Below are 18,307 nucleotides of genomic sequence, written 5' to 3' on the forward strand. Positions count from 1 at the left end.
TTCATACTTCATCTACTTTGAGTTACACCATTAAAAGAAACTCTTTCTCTGCGACTTAATTTTTTGTGTCATTATTAACAATTAACACACCTTTTCTATAAAAAAGGCTTGTCAGTAAACATTTTGGTTGATCAAAGTACTGGGTTTGTTTCTGTATTAATATACTGGTGCTAATTTGGTGGACAGAAATTGAAGGAAGCCTGTTGTGTATTTGTCACCTTTCCTGGATATCACATGAATGTTGTTAATTTCTGATATTCTGCAAAAAAACAAGTTTGGCCATGGCTAAACATTACTTAGAAACAGTTATGGATTGGTGATAGAAAATTTGCCTTGATAACATCCATCCAGTCCATGCAAGCATAGGAAAGTAAACATTAAAACCAGTGATGGTGATTAAGGTCATGATGTGGCAAAGAGCAAGACGGTTGATGCAGAAAGAGCTGCACAAGTTGATTTAATGTGTTGAATTCAAGAACTTTGGGTTTAGTTTGAATTAGCTTGACCTCTTTATTTTTGAGGATGTGGGAATACCTGTAATATACTGGTGGTGATTAAATTAACTAAAACTTTGGTGTATTATCTTTAATTGTATTTAGGTCTTTCATTGGAGTGCCTTCTCGAGAGAAGCGAGTGCCGTCTTCATTAATGGCAGCTACTGGTTCTTATCAAATGCGAACATTGCCCACCACAAAAACAGTTCCCTGTGACCTTGGTCTCTCTGCTGATAATCTTGCAGGACATTCTGAAGGGTAAGTGCCCCACCTCTCTAACTCCTTCATACTCCATTTGTTACATTAAGGATTACAAATAATCTTATTTACATTTTCAAGCTTTGAATTTTTTTCTTCAAACATGCCTGTAGGTTTCCAGTGATTTATTCTGTTCTGTTTGCAATTTCAGTCGTAAATCATCTTCAAAACGACCGTCTGGTAGTGTGACAGTACCAGGAACTCCGTGGGGACCGGAGGAAACTGTGATAGGTTACTTTTTCTGTGGAGAACCAATCCCCTACAGACATACGGTACCAGGAAAAGAAATCACTTTGGCTCAGTTCAAAGAGCTCATCACTAAAAGAGGGAGTTATAGGTGAGTTTATCCCACACTTTTCTCCATACACATTCATTCGTGAAATAGTATCAATCACCAAAGATGATAAAGCAGCAAGCTTGCAGTGGAAATAATGGTGGATGTGACTTATTTCTGCCCTGTTTCTTTTTTATTAACTTGTTGAGATGTGTGTGTTGTAGGCAGGTTTAACCCTTGAGCATTCAGGTTACTCTGTCAAATGTAATGCTTAATTTATTCACACTATTTTGCATTATGTTTTACATTTGAGATTTTGATGAGGTAACTGTTAAATTTTATAATGTTGTAGGGCTGGTGTGAGGGGTCAGGTCTGGTGAGTTTGAACATAAAACAGGTAGAATATTTTGGCCAGATATGGCCAGTTTAAATGCTAAATGTTAAATTCCAGAAGACCTTGAAAGCACAGAGGTAGAAGACAATTTGTTAGTGACAGGAAATGTTGCTCAGGAGTGGCTGTGTGGTAAGTAGCTTGCTTACCAACCACATGGTTCCGGGTTCAGTCACACTGCGTAGCACCTTGGGCAAGTGTCTTCTACTATAGCCTCGGGCCGACCAAAGCCTTGTGAGTGGATTTGGTAGACAGAAACTGAAAGAAGCCCGTCGTATATATATATATATATATATATATATATATATATGTGTGTGTCTCTGTGTTTGTCTCCCCAACATCGCTTGACAACTGATGGTGGTGTGTTTACGTCCCCCGTAACTTAGTGGTTCAGCAAAAGAGACCGATAGAATAAGTACTAGGCTTCTAAAGAATAAGTCCTGGGGTCGATTTGCTTGACTAAAGGCAGTGCTCCAGCATGGCCGCAGTCAAATGACTGAAACAAGTAAAAGAGTTAATGGGACTGGTTTGTGTCCCAATTGCAAGCAGTGACATCACCAGATGGTGTGGCATGGCTCACCACTATGTAAACCCCATGCACATATATTCATACATAAGCACAGGTGTAGTTATTTGGTTAAGAAGTTCACATCCCAACCTTGTAGTTTCAGGGTCAGTTCCACTGCTTGATACTTTGGGCAAGTGATTTTGGTAGACAGAAGCCTGTCATATATTTATTTGTATGTATATATGGGTTGGTGTCTTCTTTCTTTGATACCACGTGGTAGTTGTAAATGAGTGTTGCAATCGTACAAGCAATGTCCTTCTTTTCAAATCATCCATAGAAACATGTCTAGCCATGGGGAACTATTACCTTACCTGGAAACTGATAAGCATTGGTAGCAAGAAGAATATCCAGCCTTAGAAAATCTGCTTCAACAAATTCTGACTCCTTTTTGCATTATCACCACTGTGATGATATCATCATCATCATCATCAAAATATTCTAAGCTGCCAGTGTTAATGCATAAATATCTTTCTTTCGTATCTGCTTGTCTGTATATGTGCTCTAATGTGTTTATTTCATTGTATTTATTTATATTTCTTTCTTGATGTCATTTTTAGATACTTCTTCAAGAAGGCCAGCTCTGAGTTTGAATCTCTAGGTGTTGTCTTTGATGAAATTGTTGAGGATTCTGCTTTGCTACCATTATGGGAAGGCAAGATTGTGGCTAAAGTTGAAAAGAAGGAATAAAATAGGAAAAGCAAAATGAACACTTCCAACACTTAACCTGGATTTATTCTCTGCTTAACATGAAACTTTATTAATTAATTAATTAATTAAAAAAACAGACATGGCAACTAAATCTAAATACAAAACAAAATATTTATCGGCCTCCAACTGTTGTTGACTGCCGAGCACAACAGAATGAGCTTCTTCTTTGAATGGAATGGCATTGGCCAGAGTTCTGCTTCTGCTGTTGGTACTGCTGTTCAGTGGCCACTGCTGACACATCCATCATCTCTGTAAAGTCCACCTGTTTTCCTTGTACTATTTTCACCTGATCAGCCTACAACTACCACCACCACCACTACTACTACTACTACTAAGTACCTTCATTACTACTTACCAACGTTTCTGGCCCTTGAGTTGGCTGGGGTGATGTCATTCTGCATAGAACATTAATGCCATGCTTATTTTTTTTCCTCGCGATGTAGTGGACTATAGGGCAATTATTAAGGCTTTTTTTTTTTATTAAGAGAAAAAAAGAAACAACCACCACAAGAACATCACCACCGATCTTTGAGAAGAAAAAAAATTTATAAAACCAAATCCAAACAAATGATACAATCATAGTTGCAAAAGATGTGAAAACAAATAAGTAGACTGACAAGGTAACCCAAAATCTCACACACACACACACACACACACACACACATAAGCACTCACTCACATGTAAACACGCTCACAAATGTTTCTAAAAAATATTTACATATTCACAATTGGATTTTCAGTTGTTTCACTTTCTGTTGTGTGACAATGTCTGATAAATAATTTTAAAAAATGAAAAAGAAACAATATAAAACACAGTTCATGAGAGGAAGGAGGGAGGGAGGGGAGAGGAGGTGGTCCACTTATTTTCCCCACAAGACCCTAAGTTTTTTTTTTTTTTTTTTTTTTTTTTTTTTTTTTAATTATATTCTTTTTCTGTCTCTCTACCTTGTGTCCATACATTAAACAAAAAAAAATTGGTGTTTTACATCCTGCAGAGATAGGTGTGTAAAATAAGATTTCTTAGTTGATTAGGTTCCCCCTCTGTCTCTTTCTCTTTCTTTCTCTCTCTCTCTCTCTCTCTCTATCACATATCAATTATAACAAGGCATTTTGTGACTCTTGAAATACTGCAGGCAAGAACTTAGTTCAAGAAACTTGTGGAATATTAACTTTTACTGTAGAAGATTTTAGAATGGAATTTCTGACATATGTACATATTATATATATGTATATGTGTGTGTGTATGTATGTATGTTTGTATGCACGTGTATATATATATATATATATATATTAAGGTCCCTATGCAAAGCAAGGGAGTAAAGGAAATGAAATATTAAATTATTCCAAGTTCTTGGGTGGGTGGGGTGAGAAAGAATATACCTCAGTGACAATGAACTCTTCAAAAATTATCTTTGTCAGGACAGATCTGGGTTAGAATGGAGGAGCAGGGCAGAGTATTTTTTACTTGTTTATGTATGTATGTGTATGATGATGATGTGTGTATATATACATATTTGTGTGCATTTGTAATTAGGGGTGGGCAAACTATTAAAATTTGGAAGGGATGTAAAAGTAAAAAGGATATGGCCCTTCCACATTCACTTTCACATGCGCACGCACGCACACACACACACATTGCCCTCACTAAAACTCACTCCATCCTACAACCCAAATCCCCCTCCCTTATCACACTTTTCCTTCTTTTTTTTTTCCATCTGGTGACTTCCCCCCACTATCTCACCCCCCACCCATCCAGTGTCTTCTTTACTTTTTGTTTATTTATTTGGAAGAGAGAAAAAAACGAAAACTTCAGTCTGTTCCCTGCATCTTTCTTTTTTCCATTCACCATCTTCCTCCCTTCACTGCCCCACCTGGCCCCCATCCTGCGATTCCTCCAGAGAAATTTATTTATTTATATTTTTTTTTAATTCACCTACAAATCTTCCCCCTCCACCCACCACCAATTTACTTTCACTTTTGCTTTTTTTTTTTAAACTTCCTTTGTTACCTGTTTTTCTTTCACCACTGTGCATAGAAAAATATTTGTATGTATATGTACTTGTGTGTTTGTGCGTGTGATTGATTTATATATTATGTTAAGGGATTAATGAAACTATGTGCCAACATGTGTAGATATTAGTCGCTGGGGTGGGGGCAGTGCCTGTTATTTTATTACAAGCCCCTCTGTGAATATTTCTATTTTATTCCCCTGTCCCGCCTTGCTTCCTCCTTCTCTCTTTCTCTGTTCCCCCCAAAATCTATCCTCACAATTTGGCCACTTGCTCCCTCTATATATTTCTTTACTTAACCAAAAGAGCAACGCCTTTCTTTCGGTTATTCTCATCATGATCATCTCTACTTTCTTTCAGCTTTTTACCCCTTTCAACAAAATAAGCTGGCTCTATCATATGATTTTATATACACACGCATACACACACACAGTTATAGATATGTGTGAAACATAAGGGTTAGTAACAGGAATGGCATTTCACTGTAAAAATGCCCCAATAAGTATTCGTCCAACCCATGCTAGCATGGAAAGACAGACGTAAAGCATGAACAAAGATATCTACATTAGGATGTGTGTGTATACATATGTGTAGTGTATGTATGTGTGTGTGTGTGTGTGTATGTATGTATGTGTGTGTATGTATATATGTGTGTGTGTGTATATTTGTATGTATAATTTTTTATGCATCAATGGCTTGTTGACCAAAACAAAGATTAAGATTTTTCCAATAGGTAAATAAAAACTTGACCAATGAACACACACACACACACACACATACTCATACATACATATGTATACACACACACACACATTTATATGTATATATACATACATTAATATGTATACTATCACAGGCTCAGTAAACTGAATATTGGAGGGAAAGGAGTGAAATCTGTTCCAACTCGGAACAAATCTGGAAAAAAAAAATTAAAAGGAAAATATAAAATAGAAATCAGAGACAGGACTCAAATGCGATTTCTTCCTCTTCTTCATTGTGCTGTCCCACCCCTCTGAATTTCATTGCTTAAATTGTAAAATAACAAAAAATCTTGAACACAACAAACCAAGGACTGATCAATGAAACAGGGGGAGATAACAAAAATTGTATTTGCACCACCAGCATTTACAAGAGAACACAAACTGCAGAAGGAAACAGACAATAAAAATAAAGACAAAAACGAAAAAAAAAAAAGTGGTATTGCATACCAATCAGGGTGTTTGGGTGTAATTGCGGGGTACTAATTGATGTCCGATGGTGCTTGATGCCCTGTGAGCTGCATACTAGATATGAGTGTGTGTGTATATATATACATACATATATATATATATATATATATATATATATATATATATATATATATTTGCATACATACAGATACATGCAAATGTTATGGGCTCACACCAGAAACAACAGTGAATGCCAAAATTGCTTCTTACTATTTTTACCACTCCTGAGGGAGGACTGTACCCTCTCCCACCAGCCCCACCCCCACCCATACCTAATTTCGACTGTGCTAAGCTTTTTTTTTTCCTTTTTTTTTTTTGAACTTGTATTTTATTTTGTCCTGTAAATATTACATTGACTTGTTTAACTAAGAACACAAATAACATTTGATTTTTAAAATAAAATAAAAAGAAAAGAAACAACACGATTCTTTTGTGTCTTTTTTGGTTGTTTTCTCACCATGATGATGAAATAAATGTATTTCTTTGATGCTGTACTTGGTCTTCGACTGGGTGTTGTAAATGTTTTAACTATTTTGATATCAATTACACTGTTAACACGATTTTTGTCTTTGGATGATGGCATCTGTTATTTCCTATTTAACCACCCCTAGAAAGTATAAAAAAACAGCTAATATTTCCTTTAAGCTTTGCTTGTGTTACATTTATTCAATCTCCAAAGAATCCCTCTCAACACATGGCTATGATGCTTCCCCTCCACTCTTCATGATCAGAGGTGCACATATTGTCAGCCACTAAGAGACATGTTCAAGTGGTTAAGGTCAAGCAACTGGCAGGCAAATCTGTGGTATTGAGCGGAATATTTGCTATAACGATATTTCTGCTTCAGCAACTTAGCACTGAATCTGTCTGAAATGTAATGGAAAATAGGTCAGTTTCAAAACATCAGGTGACAAAAGCAAACTTTGAAAGGAATAGTAGTCGTTTCCTTTAGTTTTTAAATAGAAAGGAAATAGGAAATAACTGACCAAAGACAAAAAAATTAATAAAATTCTGTTATAGGTGCAGGCGTGGCTGTGTGGTTAAGGAGTTTGCTTCTCAACCATGTGGTCTCCAGTTCAGTCCTACTGCATGGCACCTTAGTGTTTTATACTATAGTCCTAGGCCAACAAAAGTTTTCTCAACAGTTTTGGTTGGAGGAAACTGAAAGCAGCCTGTCGTACATCCTGTCTTCATACTAATTCCTTGCAGGCCTATGTTCTTTTATCAGCTGCTGCCAGTTTTTCTAACGTAGGAGGATGTAAAGCGTTGCTGTGTCTCTTTAGATCTTTTCTGCTAATTTTTCTTTGATGAAGAACTGTTCGAAACGTTGGATTTTCCTTTCTCCAAAGTTCAAATAATACAAGCTTTGACGATGCAGACGAGCACCAGTCTCTTTGGACTTCGTTCGATGTATATGTATGTGTTGGTATCCCTTTGTTGCAACATGGCGTGATAGTTGTAAACAAATGTCAGCGTCATACAAGTGGTGTCTGTTTTTCAATCTGTGAAATATGTGTGGTCATGGGGGAATAATACTTTGTTTAGAAACTGGAAGAAAAAGACCTGATGTTCTCATTTAACAATTCCAGAACTGGACTGATAATTTTATAACTTAAGACATTAATGTTATTCAATGGAAAAAAGCGGCGAGCTGGCAGAATCGTTAGCACAACGGGCGAAATGTTGCTTAGCATTTCGTCCGTCTTCACGTTCTGAGTTCAAATTCCACTGACGTCGACTTTGCCTTTCTTCCTTTATTATTCATTGGAATAAAGTGGCGAGATGGTAGAATCGTTAGCACTTCAGGCGAGTTCTGCTAAACATTTTGTCCGCCGAGGTTGACTTTACTTTTCATCATTTCAGAGTTGATAAAATGAATACCAGTTGGGCACTGGATCAATGTAATTGACTTACCCCCTCCCCCAAACTTGCTGGCCTTGTGCCAAAATTTGAAACCATTATTATTTAATGGAATAAATCAGTATTGCCACGACTTTCCGACTTTTTGTTTGCGATATAACGGGTTCAATTTCTTCTGATTTGCTTTTCAAATTATGGGTTGTAAAGCTTAGACATACTATGTTACCAGATGTTCCACTACCTTCAGTTTTGAGAAAACTAGAGAACCAGGAAATGCCAGCATACCAAAGATTCCAAATTAAAGGTGTGTTAAATTATTTTTATTATTACTACTTTTAAATTTTGTTCACAGGAGGTGCTGGTTCCTGTGATCTTTGCAAAGGCCAATGCAATCGAAAGTCAGTTCGAACTTTTTTTTTTTTTAATCGGGTGTCCGCGACCATTCCGAGAATGCTTTGAACAGAATGGCAGAATTAAAGCGATATAAATGTTGGATGCTTGCTTGCTTGATTTCTCTAGTCACAGGGAGAGCGGGGTAATGAATAAAAGAAACGCGGAGAGAGTTTCCATCAGAGATGCTGGATGATATAGTAGGCTTGGTGGCAGGCAATGAGTAGAAGAACGCTACATACACAGCGAGAAAGAGTCAGGGAGTAAATGGCAGAGTCGATATACTAATGAGAAATTTATTTTAAGGTAATAAATATTTTGGATCTTTTTTAAAACGGGGGCCACATTTTTCATTAACGTTTTACGTAGTGTTTTTGGTACCGAAAGACTTTCAAACTTCGTATACTTATCTATTTTGTGTTATAGAACAGAAAAATATTTTTGTATTCGAATTTATTTCATGTAAAAAATTGTCTTATTTCGATAATTTCAACCAATCACTGACGTCCATTCAGCCGATATACATTAAGTGCCGACTACAAAAACAAACGATTCTTCGTTTTATTTGCTTTTTTTCATTTTAAATTTGCTTTAACCCTAACCCTAACCCTAGGGTTAGAGTTAGGGTTAATTGTTTCAGAATCGTTTGTTTATGTAGTCGGCACTTAATGTATATCGGCTGAATGGACGTCAGTGATTGGTTGAAATTACAGAAATACGACAACTTTAACATGGAATAATTTATGGATCTCTTTTTTTTTTTAAGAAGACTAAGAGAAAAAGATGTTTTATATGACACATTCTACCAGTGTTCCAAGTTTCAAAGTGTTTCGTTAATGAAAAATGTGGCCCCCGTTTTAAAAAAGATCCAATATTTTTCTTTTGAAAATTACTGCAGAATGATCATTAATAGACGCAGGAGTGGCTGTGTGTTAAGTAGCTTGCTTACTAACCACATGGTTCCGAGCCCGTCATATATATATGTGTGTGTTTGACCCCCCGACCGATGCTGGTGTGTTTACGTCCCCGAAACTTAGCGGTTCGGCACAATAAGTACTAGGCTTACAAAGAATAAGTCCTGGGGGTCAATTTGTTCGACTAAAGGCGGTGCTCCAACATGACCGCAGTCAAATGAATTTATTTCATTTTGTATCATAATCGTCATCAACCCTGAATATTACTAGGACTTATAGGGCCTCTTACCCGGTTTCCATAGCATTTACAAGTCGCCGAAGTCACAACACTCACCCTGAAGAGGGCACTAGTCCACCGCGGGTTGTCTCGTGTAGCTGAGTGGACTGAACCAACGTGAAATGAAGTGGTTTGCTTAACAAGTGGTGTTTGTATGTGCACGATGTACGGGAGCCATAAAGACCACAGATACACGGGAAACCGATTTCCTTAAATGTCCTGGTGGCGCTGGAAGTTGTAAATAATTTTTGCTACCTAGGTGACCTATTTAGTAGTGGAGGAGGTTGTGCAGAAAGTATAAATGCTAGAATAAGAATAATATGGAGAAAGTTCAGAGAGCTTTTACCTCTGTTTTCAACCGAAAGTCTCTCTGTCTCCGAGTTAAAGGAAGATTGTATGATACACGTGTACGAACTGCGATGCTGCATGTTAGTGAGACATGGGACCTAAATGCGGACGACATGCGAAGGCTGGAGAGGAACGACTCTGCTATGCTTCGCTGGATGTGCGGCAGAGAACTGGTGTATTGAGAGAGAAGTTGGACATAAGAGGAATTATATGCAATGTACAAGAGAAGAGACTGCGCTGTGTCGGTCTTGTGATGCAGATGGATGAAAACAGTTGCATAAAGAAGTACAAATCGCTTAGTGTGTGTCTGGAGGGGTGAGAGTTATGCAAGAGAGAGACCGAGGAAGACATGGGACGAAGGCTGATCTCAAAACGCTGAACCTTTCGAAGGTGATGACAGAGAACCAAAATGTGGTGCATTACTCTACATGAGAAGACCCTACCACCAGAACAGAATTGAGATCTTAAAAGTAAGGTGCCACATAAAAAAACATTGGTGTTGGTGCTACGTAAAAAAGTACACTCTGTAAAATGGTTGGTGTGAGAAAGTACATCCATCCGTAGAAAGCACACCAAAACAAACTAAGGAACCTGGTACGGTCCCTGGCCTTGCCAGTTCCTGTCAAGCCGTCCAATCCATGCCAGCATGGAAGACGAACGTTAAATGTTGATGATAATGATAAACAACACACCACCAGGTACGGGAATCGAAACCACGATCTTGCAATCGTGAGTGTAACACCTTAACTAGGCCACGCGCCTTCACTCATCATTTTGTATAAGCATTAAGAAATCTGATAAAAAGTTAAATCATAATTATTGTATGTATGGCCATATTTTCTGATATTACCTATTGTGACAAAAATATATTTCCAAATTTACTCGTCATATGACGGCTAACACTCTTGTACTTAAATAATTATTAACACTCTTGTACTTAAATAATTATTGACTATATAGATTATAAATAAAATTATATTCTTTAAACGGTGGAGACAGAAGATAAAGGCAGTAGATTCATTCAACCGAAACTTCACGGATCGTAAATGAAAAAAAAAAAACACATCTAAGGTCATGTGACCAGTCTAGGATGACAAATTTTTGTATCAAGCGAAACCAATTCAAAGGATTTATTCTTACTACTGAATTTAGTTACGAATAACGTATGTATGTAGGTGTCGCTTTATATATATAGCGTCATGTGTGTGTATGAATGGGGGTATGTGTTTATAGACAGGTGTATGATATATATGCGCGTGTGTGTATGTTCATATATAAGTGTAAATGTGTGTGTGTGCATATATATATATATATATATATATATATATATGCACACATATATATATATATATATATAATGTATATGTGTGTGTATAATGTGTAAGTGTATATATGTATATATATAATGTGTGTATATATATTTGCGTGTGTATAATGTGTGTGTATATATATATATATATATATATATTTGTGTGTATAATGTGTAAGTGTATATATATATATATATATATATATATTTGTGTGTATAATGTGTAAGTGTATATATGTATATATATAATGTGTATATATATTTGCGTGTGTATAATGTGTGTGTATATATATATATATATATTTGTGTGTATAATGTGTAAGTGTATATATATATATATATATATATTTGTGTGTATAATGTGTAAGTGTATATATATATATATATATATATATGTATATATATTACGTGTGTATTAACGGTCTATTTTTCTTTATAATTCTGTTAAAAGGGTTGGTGCTTCTAACTTCTGCTTTCTTTTCCAAGCTGACCAAATTGATGTGCTCCCTGTTCATTTCTAACCGTCTCTAGGCGAATATTTATTTGCAGGAATGAAATTCCAGAGAGTTGCAATCCTGGTGCAGAAGCACTGTATTAATTAAGTACTTAATGTGGAGTCTATAGAACAAGAAAGATGACAAGTATTGCTGAGTAGAAGTATGCGTCTGACTCAGGTTAGAAGCCATTGATGTAGCGAGAGATATGTGAAAGATGGTAGTTTCAGTCACTTGCTTATCTGTTTCAAAGGCGAAACACATTTGTTATCAGGAGTAGTCGACGTAAAACTGGAGGGACCTCTATCAGTTAACAGGCTTGAAGGAAGATAATGTCAGACAGGTGGGTGGTGTTGAGTGATACGAGAATATGTGGTGAGTCGTAACATTTATCGATCTTGTAGGGCAGGTTCCAGAGGCGTTTCCCTCCAGACTGGGTCCCTGTCGAAGATGTCTGCTGAAAAACCTGAACCTCCCCACCCCGTTTCTGTAAGACAGTCGCACCAGGCGAAAGATGTAATTTGAATGGGTATGTCAAGGGATCGGAATTATTCTCTTGCCAGAAACCCGGTTCAAAATTTTGGCAATAGAGTTAAATTCCGTTGAAAACTTACATGAGCCAAGAAGTGTTGTTAAACTTGGTAGTGTGTTTGTCGTTCCCACTCAGAAAAGAAGTAATCATGCCACCAGCACTTGAGAGGTTGTCTTTACAGGACACAAAGCCCCCTTGGAGTGGATCAAAAATGCCTGAGAGGTGCTGGCATGACACCATTCGGATTTGAGGAACAGAAGCTCTCTGTCTCAGTAGAAAAGACAGAGAGAGAAAGAGAAGATACAGCACATCTATGGGTCAGTGTAACTAGAAGGAGTAGGGGGTGCCCGCTTCGAACGACGCTTCTCCGGGGGCGGCACTTCTGAGTCTGTTGCATAAGCCTGTATAGATTTGGGAGTTCGATGGAAGGCACTCGTGTGTTGCCTCGGACGATAACACTCTATCTACAACAGTGCTTTTTAACTGGGGGTCCATATGGCCCATAGGGGCCCACAGAAGATGTTGTTGTTGAAGATTATTTGCAATAAACTGGTCATACTTCTGCAATGCTCAAAATATTTAAATTTTTTATAATAGAAATCCTAATAATATTTAATTATAAAAATATGTTAACAGGATTTTTTTAAACATTGAATGGTTCTGAGGGTCCACCCCATGTAAAAGGGCAATCAAAGGGGTCCTTAGGCAAAAAAAGAAATGATTGAGTACCACTGTGCTACACCAATGCTGAAGCATGTTCATTAGTTACTTAATACCAATCACTTCATTGGTATAAATTGTTCTTTCAGTGGAGTCCAAGATGTCTGTGAACACAACAGAAAAATGTAATTTTGAATCAGGGTGTCAAGAGATCGTGATATCCCGGAAATCTGGCTCGAATCTTTACCAATAAGTTAACTCCGTTGAAGGTGAACATAGACCAAGAAGTATAGTTAAAGGTGGCGAGCTGGCAGAAACGTTAGCACGCCGGGCGAAATGCTTAGCGGTATTTCGTCTGCCGTTACGTTCTGAGTTCAAATTCCGCCGAGGTCGACTTTGCTTTCATCCTTTCGGGTTCGATTAAATAAGTACCAGTTACGCACTGGGTCGACATAATCAACTTAATCCGTTTGTCTGTCCTTGTTTGTCCCCTCTGTGTGTAGCTCCTTGTGGGCAGTAAAAAAAAAATGAAGTATAGTTAAAAAGTGAAACCAGGTGGCATGATTTTTCCCCACTTCTCGACGATCCACTCACAGAAAGGGTTATCGTGTCAGTGGCTGCGCTTCACAACCGGAAATGCTTGTGCTCCCAAGCAGTTCGCAGAGATCGCAGCTCCTGGATGTGTTGCTTTCACTGCCACTACGTAACTCTGTCGGTGGGTCATTGTTAGCTAGTAGTTACAGCTAAGGTGACGTGTTCGGTACGCTGGTTTTAAATTGATAAACTGAAGTGGTGGTTGGTGGTGGTGGTAAGGAGCCACATCCTTTATTCATCAAAGGCTAAATACGTTTGTGATAGAATAATTGAATAATAAAATAACATGTCGTTAAATTTAGGACAAGCTAGGACCGGTTAAAACACAACATAGAGAATAATATTGTAATTGTTAATAAATGAAAGAAGTCTCTGATTTGAGATCAAAAGGTAAAAACGGCTGTGAGAGAATAGGTAATTGTCAGTTTGTAAGACTATAGGGAGAATAGGTATTTTAGATGTAAACAAAGAAAGGAAATAGACAGATAGACAGATAGATAGATAGATAGTTCCTGGTTCCTGCAGTGTATTGTGCCCTTGAGGATCACACTTCATTTCACGTTGTTTCAGTTTACTCAATAGTAGATGAATACCAATCAAGTGCTGGCATAGCGCCCCCTCCTCCCTCTCTTTCTATCTCTCTATCTCTATCTATCTATCTATCTATCTCACTTTTTCAACTGTCACATCCTTGATGTTCTCCTGGGTCATCGGTGGATGAATAGAGAGAGTGTCTATTTAGTTTGTGACTAAATAAGCATTTAAAACCATTAGTGAAAGTATGGTACATGTCACTGAGCCATATTTGATCACCAGTGGCGGTTGGTTGTACTTATGTAACTGGTATATAATTTTTCCATTTTCCCAACTATAAATTTGATTATAAATGTGAGAGTCGTATATTTCATAACATTAGCTATTATATTGGTCATACATACACAACAGTCTCTCGCCGTACTTACAACAGGGGGCGAGTAAAACATCCAATGATGCAACACTGCATAAAATTTTATAGGAAAACTGTTGGAATAGAAATGGTACACTCCTTCCAACTATAAAGTCAGATAGTCAGTCGTTGTAGGAAGTCAGTAGTAGTAGAGTAGCAGTCTTTTTGGAATTTGAGTTGTCGATGACGTAGAGTTTTTATGTGAGTTACAAAGTTGAGTATTTTTTGTTGTAAAATTGAGTGTCAATCATTGGTGTTAATTGTTGATATTGTTCGTGTTTTTTTTTTGTGTCTTCCCGTTGTGGAAAATGGAGAAAGCACCGGTAGGTGACCAAAGTTATGCGGCCGTGACTGGAAAAGGAACAGCGGAAGGAAAGCTGGAAATAATCGAAATTAAGGTTGATCCGGAGAAGATGAAGGAATGTGAGAAGTTGCTGGCGAGGGTCGGAAACACGCTGACGTTGACACTGCCTGTGGAACTGACAGAAGGTGTAAGAAAGAGAACTGTAGTTTTTAAAACCATGAAGGTGGCAACTAGAAGGATAGAGCTCGCGACAGTTGAGGAGATCGAGGAGTGCCTGAAAGGTATCAGAAAGCAAACAACTTTTGTAACTAGAGGAAAAAAATATGCCACTGTGGAGGTACGATTTGCAACAGAAATAGAAGCAATTAAGAACTCTACGGAAGCTATACGATCGGAGGAATGGGTGCTGTTGTCGTCGTACTGTGGAAAACGTGTGGCCAGAGTGCGAATAGGCAAACTACCCCCAGAACTAGATGAAGCATGGCTCATGACAGCAATAAAGTACAACATGAAGGAAGAGGCCAAGATATTGAAGGCCACAAGAACAAAGAGTGTGGATTATTGGGGATATGGAATCGAACTGACTATTCAGGCAACAGTGGAAGACCTTAATAGAATTGACGAGGAGATAGCGCTACCTGACGACCAAAAATTAAGAGTGAAAGTGGAGAGCAGGCCGCCTACATGTTTTGCATGTGGCGAGAAAGGCCACATGAAGGCGAGATGCCCGCAGAGAGAACCAACAGAAAAACAGGAAGACACGAACCAGATAGTACAGACAGAGACAGAAGAAAATACAACGGAGGAGGGATTTACGGTAATGGAAAGAAAACGAAGGAGTGGAAGAACAAACTCACCACCAGAGAAACAGAAAAAGAAGAAAGAAGAAGTGGAAAAGGAAGCTGTAAGCAGAGGGAAGGCAGATGAAGAGGTGACGGAGAAAGAAAGAGAGAAGACAACTACTAAACAGGTGGATTTACAAGAGGAGGGAACAGCGATAATGGCGCCGGTTTCCCCAGCGAAGGAAGAGGATTCGAGAGTTGAAACATCTGACGATGTATGGGATAAATGGTATGGAGTTCGAGAAGGAAATACATCAGTAACAGAAGAAGAGGAAAAATCAAGAAGATGGAAAAACAATTGGAATTTTGTAACTTACTCAAAAAATAAGGAGACAGAGAAGAAAATTCTTAAATTCAAGCACATTATAAGAATTAAGTTACCAACAGATGTCTATTCTGAAAATGTGAAGGCCGTTGTGGTCGATAGGGTCGCATACGAGAAACTAAAAGACATGTGCGGAAACAAAATTGATCCGCCCGGAGTAGCGGTGATGTTCGACGAGCTGCCACCAGTGATCGAACTCAGGGATTTGGAGCCGTTTATGAGGTATTAAAAAAAAAAAAAATCTAAAAAAAAGAACGAAAAAAAAGTAAGTGTTTTTTTGTTATAAATATAATTTTTAAAAAAAAGAGAGAAAAAACAGATAATTAAGAATTACACATAGAAAAAGTGAACGATGGTAAATTGTTTATATAAACGATTCAAATGGTACTACATGGTTACGGGACTCATGCAGCCATTTCATTTCTTCATTATATAACATCTCATTGTCATTCGGTTTATGTTTTGTGTCCCCATTGTGGTGTTGTGTCTGTCCTTGTAGTGTCCCCATCTGTGTTGTGACCATAGTGCCAAATAAAGAAAACAGTAGTAGTAGAGTCGTTGTACAAGTTCTCTGTTGGAGTCAATTACGTGATATATACGAGTTCGAGTTACCGTCAAGGTAGGCGTTTGAAAGTCATCGTCTTGCGAAGTCAGAGATAATAAGACGCGGAATACCGCCACAACATATTGGTGGCAACAAGAATATTACAGTGCCGACGACAACATACAAGTGGACGAGGATCCACATTATAACAAATGCATTACTCTTACTCTTTTACTCTTTTACTTGTTTCAGTCATTTAAGTGTGGCCATGCTGGAGCACCGCCTTTAGTCGAGCAAATCGACCCCAGGACTTATTTTTTGGATGCCTAGTACTTATTCTAGCGGTCTCTTTTGCCGAACCGCTAAGTTACGGGGACCTAAACACACCACCATCGGTTGTCAAGCGATGTTGGGGGAACAAACACAGACACACAAACATATACACACATATACATATATATATATACATACATATATACGACAGACTTCTTTCAGTTTCCGTCTACCAAATCCACTCACAAGGCTTTGGTCGGCCCGAGGCTATAGTAGAAGACACTTGCCCAAGATGCCACGCAGTGGGACTGAACCCGGAACCATGTGGTTGGTAAGCAAGCTACTTACCACAAAGCCACTCCTTCGCCTATAAGTAGGAGATAACACATATATATTCTATAGAATAGCGAAGAAAATTAGACGATGAATGAAGTAAGTCAATCAAATAGTGTAATAGAAAACTAAAAAAAAAAAAACGTAAATAACACACGTACATGAGTCACAGAGATAAACACCTGACTGGTGACGTATACATCTAACGGTAAAAATTAAAATTCCGACAATAAAGTCTATACCAATCACATTAGTTCTGTCCATTATAAATAAACAGCAACACTCTCCAATATCACTTCATCTTGAAGCTGGGGCTGTGAAAGTCTAGAAACGCTAATGCTTGATTTAGAAGCTTTACTGTTCTCAACAACTTGTAAGGAACTCATACGAAAATTTCAAAAAGAAAGCCTTGATATTAAAAAAAAAATGGTTAACTACAACACATACATTCATGCATTTGTGTGTGTGTGTGTGTGTGTGTGTGTGTGTGTGTGTGTGTGTGTGTGTGTGTGCATACATAGATGCATACATATATCTGTGTATGTAGGAATGTATAAGTGTATTATGTGTGTGTATATATGTGTGTGTGTGTGTATATATACATACACACACATATACGTATGCACGTATACATACATACGTGCATATGTATGTATGTACGTATGTATGTAATTGAAAGTATAACGGCATGTGTCTTTGTTGTTAATTCTCCTAACTTTAAACTAAATTATAAAATGCCGCAACATCAGTCGTATCATTTCCAAATAATATCAAAGGGAAATCTCTAATTAACCCCTTATTAACTAAACTAGTTCTAATATTCACATGATCAAGTTTCCGGACGCTAATTAGAGCTTATGCTGTATGTTTACAAGTTTTCCTCAGTAATTGGGTTTGTTGTTCTCCACCCATTACAGAAATATGGACGCAAGCACGGCCGTATGGTTAAAGATTGGTAATCGCGTGTTTCCGTGTTCGATACCGCTGTGTGAAACTTTGGGCAAGTGTCTTTTATGATAACTGGCGCTCCGTCGGTTACGACGACGAGGGTTCCTGTTGATCTGATCAACGGAACATCCTGCTCGTGAAATTAACGTGCAATGGCTGAGCACTCCACAGACACGTGTTCTCTTAACGTAGTTCTCGGGGATATTCAGCGTGATTCAGAGTGTGGCAGGCCAGTCCTTTGAAATACAGGTACTACTCATTTTTACCAGCTGAGTGGACTGGAGAAACGTGAAATAAAGTGTCTTGCTCAAGAACACAATGCGACACCGGAAATCGAACTCACGATTTTACGATGGTGAGCCGAATACTCTAACCTCTAAGCCACGCGCTTTCACTCTTTTATAATTTCGAGTCAAACCTCAACTTTGTGATTGAAATTAGGGATATAGGCGCGTGTGTGATTGTGTGGTAAAAATTTGCTTC

General features: G+C 37.9%; 1 protein-coding gene across 8 annotated transcripts in view; it reads left to right on the top strand.

Moving 5' to 3' along the window:
• Nucleotides 1–6,351, top strand: part of LOC106867786 (axin-1) — a 214,702-nt gene extending 208,351 nt beyond the window's left edge. For all 8 annotated transcript variants that reach the window (XM_089346991.1, XM_089346994.1, XM_089346993.1 and 5 more), the window contains 3 exons: nt 600–752; nt 904–1,089; nt 2,543–6,351. In XM_089346991.1, coding sequence (XP_089203117.1) covers nt 600–752; nt 904–1,089; nt 2,543–2,672 — 469 coding nt within the window. In that variant the 3' untranslated portion in view covers nt 2,673–6,351. The remainder of the gene's footprint in view (nt 1–599; nt 753–903; nt 1,090–2,542) is intronic.
• Nucleotides 6,352–18,307: the final 11,956 nt, after the last annotated feature.

The sequence above is a fragment of the Octopus bimaculoides genome, chromosome 2 (assembly GCF_046866305.1).
Source record: "Octopus bimaculoides isolate indiv1 chromosome 2, ASM4686630v1, whole genome shotgun sequence".
Classification (NCBI taxonomy): Eukaryota; Metazoa; Mollusca; class Cephalopoda; order Octopoda; family Octopodidae; genus Octopus; species Octopus bimaculoides.